At 42.1% G+C, this 5,649-nt stretch overlaps 1 protein-coding gene across 7 annotated transcripts in view; it reads left to right on the top strand.

The window, feature by feature from the left end:
• sec31a (SEC31 homolog A, COPII coat complex component) overlaps positions 1-5,649 on the top strand; it is a 27,857-nt gene that overhangs the window by 14,127 nt on the left and 8,081 nt on the right. For 4 of the 7 annotated variants that reach the window (XR_004335560.1, XM_032539141.1, XM_032539140.1 and 1 more), the window contains 7 exons: positions 89-193; positions 1,140-1,242; positions 2,007-2,321; positions 3,082-3,137; positions 3,231-3,458; positions 4,406-4,525; positions 4,625-4,696. Coding sequence is in view for 6 of the 7 variants with exons in the window: in XM_032539141.1 (XP_032395032.1) it covers positions 89-193; positions 1,140-1,242; positions 2,007-2,321; positions 3,082-3,137; positions 3,231-3,458; positions 4,406-4,525; positions 4,625-4,696 (999 nt within the window). In the remaining variant the exon portion in view is untranslated. The remainder of the gene's footprint in view (positions 1-88; positions 194-1,139; positions 1,243-2,006; positions 2,322-3,081; positions 3,138-3,230; positions 3,459-4,405; positions 4,526-4,624; positions 4,697-5,649) is intronic. The other 3 variants (XM_032539142.1, XM_032539143.1, XM_032539144.1) reach the window with 3 other exon arrangements.

Here is a 5,649-nt window from a genome sequence, read left to right as displayed (position 1 = left end):
TGTTCTGAGTCCTGTCCCCCCCCCCACCCCCTCCCCGACCATGCTGTGGCCATCATTGGTATGTGCCCTGTGTCTCTGTGTGCTTCAGGTGAGGGCTGCCTCCACTGTCACCTCCTGGAGTAACCAAACTCCCACAGCCCTCCCCAATGTCCCTCCTCCTCCTCTTCAAGTAGGCAGAGCCTCAGAGCAGCAGGTACCCTGACCGCCCACCCAACCCCCACACACATGATGTTTACAGATGTTGACTTTATGATCGCAAATGAGTGTTCATTGATCGAATCATGATCGCAACAATTCAATTTGGCTGCTGTGGTTTGTCTGTGGTAATGCCTTTTCCGCCACTTCCTGTTTTCTTTGACTCAACTGTGATGCATGCTCCACTTATTCTTTCATTTGTTTCTCTTGGTGCACTCAGTTATTGGGATTTGACTGTTCAGACATCACTCTTCACACTCCTAACTACACCACTCCTGGAATGTTGATCCTTGTTGGCAAACTTAATGCAAATAATGCTACTGAACTGCAGACATTACATGGATTTTGCTAAATATTTTAAAACTATTACTATAAAAACTATTAAAACTTTGACCACTGAATATCAGCTTACAGAAAATTCAGGAATTAGCTTCTCGTTTTTAGCAATTGCTGACCGACAAACCTCGCCGGAGGCAGATCATATCGACTGCCGATAATATCAGTATCAACTAATAATAATAACTTCATGGCGAGATGAAGTTAACTGTGACACCACTTTACAACTGAGAGTGGCCTGTGTGTTTTTGTAGTTTCACCAGAGTGAGACGTCTGCTCTTGTTAAACAGTAGCATCACCAGTTCATCTTTCATTCATAATATATCAATGCTTATAAACGAATGTAATAGTTATTGAATCGGAACCTTCGGCATTTGGATCAAGTCACTCATGAAAAATAATGTGTGGCAAACAATTGTCACAATGCAGCTGTTACTTTTAGTGTGTCAGATACATATTTGATCAACATTTAGGTAAACATACCGTACGTTATCCAAATCAGACAACCCTGCTGGCTTCAGCGTCTGTTGCAGCGCCCAGAGAAAGTTAAGTTGGAGAGCTCTTTAGCTTTTGTTTAGAAAAATGGTTTCCCGTTTGTGTTTCTGCAGGTGGAGCCTCCAGGCCCCATGTATGGGATGCAACCGTCCTGCACAGCTGCTCCACCTCCACCCTCCTCCACTCCTGGGTACATGTACTCCCAACAGTATCAGCGTAAGTGTTTTTTATATTCTACCCGTTCTTGGGTATGGAAAGAAGAGTTTCAGATTAACGATTTGAGGTTAAATGTCATCCGGCAACCTTGTCTCCTAAAAATACAACTAGGGATGGGCGATATGGCCTAAAATCCACATTGCGATAAACATTGCAGCTTCTTGCTATAACTAATATATATAATTTTTTTTTTTTTCAAACAGGAAAAGTATTTAAGAGAATCTTTCACTGTTGATTTGTTTAACTCGTTCTGTTTTTTTTAAGTTCAATAATTGCAATGTCTTTCCAAAGGTTAATGAGTAGTCATGTGAAATATTTATACATATAATTATATAAATTTCCATATTGTCCAAAATCATTGCGATTTATTATTATTATTTTCAAAATCGAGCAACCCTATTTAGTAGTGTATAAGTGTTATTTCATGGAGACAGAGTTGCACCAAGAAGTGGCACACGGACAACACAACCTTTTCTTCTGTCTTCTTTGAAACACTGACAAGCATTTCCTTTTGGAAATGTTTGACTCTGTGGTTCTCCGAGGTAACTAACAGAAGAGGATGAATAACTTTTCAGTGCGTTCATCTCTTTGCCTGATGAGTCTTTTGTAACCCACAAGCTAAACATAAAGTACCTTAGCATGCACTGTGATGTAACTGTTTTTATTAATACTCAGTCTGTCCTGTTGCATGATACAGTTAGTATAACATGCGACAGTGCTATTTTATTACTTACAGCATGTGTTGTATTCTGTGTGAATCGCAGCCTACCCCCAGGTCAGCCAGTATCCACCTGGAGCTGGGGGGGCGTCTACCTATCAGCCTCCTCAGTACTCCTCCTCCGCTGCTGCTCCTCCTGCAGAGCCCCCCGGCTTTCTCTCTCAGTACACACAGCCAGCATCTCCGGTCTATCCCGGGCAACCTCCCATCCACCAATGCCTGCCCTCCTCTCCTCCCTCCCATCCTCCTTTCTTTCCCACCGCCGCCTCCTCCTTTTCTGCTCCTCCCTCCTCCGGAGCGTCTTTCCAGCATGGCGGGCCGGGATCTCCTGTGTCTCTTCCTCCACCGAGTGGAGTCTCAGGTACACAGCTGGTCTCCGTCTCTTAAAGGAGAGAACAGGTCTGGATATCATCCTCACAAACTCACTCCGCCTGTCTCTCTAAAACTATAAACTAATATACTCCCTCACTTAAACGAGCATTTGGAAAGAAAAAAACAACAACAAAACACTTTTAACTTAGAGGTCATTCACTTAAAGAATTAGAATTCAATTTGATAGTATTTGAAAAAAAAATTCAAGTGGTTTTGAAAAAGCATCAATTCCTTTTAAATTGAGTCTAAATAATTCCTAATTTCTGCCTTTCTAAATCAAACATAATATGATATAAATGAGGTTTTATGATAAGTCCAAAAATAACTGTAAAACTGAAGTTATTAAGTTAGTGTTACGTAGTGTTAAACGTAAAAGAAAAGTGACAAACATTGAAAAAAAAAAGCTTAAAGTGTTGAAAAATTAGACGAAAAAGTTAAACATCGATAACAAGCGTCAACAAAAGTGTTTATTTTCGGGAAGACAACACTAGGGTTAAAATGATCTTTACCTCTTTATGCTCAGCTAAGCTAAGCTAACGGCTGTAGCTTCATATTTTTCGTACAGACATGAGAGTGGTATCCATCTCAGCAAGAAAGTGAAAAAGTGAATTTCCCAAAATGTGGAACTTTTTCTCGAAAAAAGTAGCCAAATTGAATAATCTTCCAACTCTGACACATTTCCATACATAAAATAGACTCTGGTAGTATGAGAAAGTGTGAATGATTAGGAATTGGGTTTTTTTCTGCAGGGCCTCAGAATGGCTGGAATGATCCTCCAGCACTGAACAGACCATCGAAGAAGAAGGTACGTCTGCTGACTGGAGCGCTGCATTCTGTCAGTGTATATAGTGAATGGATAGATAAGTAATATGTAAAAAATGTGTTTGCCATCATTCAGCCGGCTCCAATGAACTACGCCCCTCCTGCTCCCATCATGGCTCCGCTGGGCGCTGACCCCCAGGCCCAGCAAGGGCTCTCTGGGCCCCCTCAGGCCATGGGCCAGCATGGAGCCCAGGTCCCCTACTCAGGCATGCAGCAGCAGCTCTCCCCTCCACCCATGAACCCTGCAATGCCCAAGACCAGCATGGAGGGGGCACCAGGAGCGCCCACTGGAGATGTTATACAGGTACGCAGTTCGCCCCTGTCGCAGAACAAGAAGATTCCAGCTTGAAAATGTCTCTTTGACTCAACAACACATTCTTTCGGCGTAGAGCTTTCGGCGTAGCCTGCGTCAGTGGCCCGAGGTTTATACTTGTACCGTTCTAGCGTGTCTCATTTAGAGAATTATGGGGACGGCATGTGTGCGGTAGAGCGACCAGGAGTGATGGTGAGTAGCGACTCTAGAGGTATGGTGAGAGGAACAAAGTGTTTCCCCGCTTCATTCTGACCATGGTTAGAAATCTGTAGCAGGAAAAGTTCACCCTCTCCTTGATTTCATGTCGTTTATGGAGAAGATGAACCAGGAAATGAGTTGAGGGGGAAATGCAACGCTACCAAGCATCAACGAAGCAGACCAATCCCAGCTGTTGCGGTCTGCGTCGCAGCCACGTGTAGTTACATTTTTTGCAAGGTGCACGTCGTTCTACGGCGTAGGGTCCAGCCATATATCCCAAAACCTGTGTGCGAACCCACGGCCGCTTGCGTCCATTTAACGCAGGAGCATAAATTGACCTATGATTACTATGTTTTCCTGTTTAAGCGTTTTGAGACAAAAACAATCTCAGTCCGCAGAAGAGTTTTAGCTGCATTAGCAGAACTAATCTCCGCCCATTTTAATATTATATTATATTAATTAAATATATTAATATCTGACATTGACCGTCAACGTACACTGGGCATGCCGGTGTAAACAGGAAGCAAATTGTTTGACGTTACTCCGCGGTTGAAAATCATGGATGTACATGTAAAAAATACTTTTGGTGAAAGAAGAACAATGGTGAAAAGTAAGATTAGGGAAAGTTTTTCGTTTGTGCCAAAAAAAACCTGGGAGTTTTTCAACCATAACGGGGAAATTTCGCTTTGAGTCATTCACACGAGGCTTCTTCTAATCTTACTCTGATTAACCCTTTTTAGCCTCTGCAGTCCATCACTGCTGAGAAGATCCTGAAGAAGCCCATCCCCGATGAGCACCTGGTCCTGAAGACCACATTCGAGGGACTCATCCAGAAGTGCTTGGCTGTAGCTACCGACCCTGTGAGTCCGTCTGACGGGGGATGGCAGTTTAATTTATCTCTACTTAAAATGTATCTGGACTTAATAAATGTAATTGTTTTCTGTTTTATCTTTCCACAGCAAACTAAGAGAAAGCTCGATGATGCCAACAAACGTCTGGAAGCACTCTACGACAAACTCAGAGAGCAGACCGTGAGTATCCAGCTCGGCTCGGCTTTTTGCACAATGACAGAGTACAATAATAAAAGATTTCGCTGAAAAGGTATTTTCTTGAGTCTAGATTTAAAAATAGAAATTGACAACATTTATTGGTTCATGCAAAAACCACAAACGCACATTTGTTCCTGAGTGGCACAGGGTGATTGGAGAGAACTTTCACCAATTTTCTCACATTTATATTTTTCTTAGATTTGAATGAAATCCTCAAGTGGTATTTAATGTTTGAATGTTTTGCAGACATTAACTAAAACTAAATCAATCAGTTCTGTTTGCCATACCAGTGTCCATCAGAGAACTTCGACTTCTTTTTTCATTATAAGATTACCTTTTGGGCATTTTTAGACCTTTTATTACATAGGTCAGCTGAAGATGTGAAAGGGGAGAGAGAGGAGGGAAGACATGCCTGGCGTTCGATTCCGACCTGTGACCCTTTGCTGCGTGTCATCCCCTCATCTTTCTCCCCCTTTCATGTCTGTCTCGTGTGTTTAAGTAACTTCCACCACTCTTTTCAAGCCATTTCCAGCAGCAGACAGCTGTTTTCTGAAAAAGAAAAAAAAAAGCTCTGATAACCAACTGAACAGCAGACAGATCAAGTTACTAGCTGGTGATAAGAGGAGCATTTAGCAGCTGTAGAGCCAGATATTTTACTTTAAACAGAACTAAATGGAATTGGTATTCAACTCCAAATGAATGCCAATGGTACTCTGCGTCTGTTGGGTGTGTAAAAAGGGAACTGTTAGCTAACGCACATTTATAGGGAGATGCTATATTATTATTTTGGGCTTACAGCTTGATCTGCTGCTCCCAAGGGACGTGTATAAATTGATGCTCAATACATCTCAGTATTTCCACCTGATGTAAAAGTAAAGTAAAAACATTATTGACACTACAATAAAGGGAAAAGCCGCAAAAAAGATCTTTAAAAA

Source organism: Etheostoma spectabile, chromosome 16, assembly GCF_008692095.1.
Source record: "Etheostoma spectabile isolate EspeVRDwgs_2016 chromosome 16, UIUC_Espe_1.0, whole genome shotgun sequence".
NCBI classification, from domain to species: Eukaryota; Metazoa; Chordata; class Actinopteri; order Perciformes; family Percidae; genus Etheostoma; species Etheostoma spectabile.
Note: the sequence above shows the minus strand (reverse complement) of the source record. Positions and strands in the feature narration are given on the sequence as shown.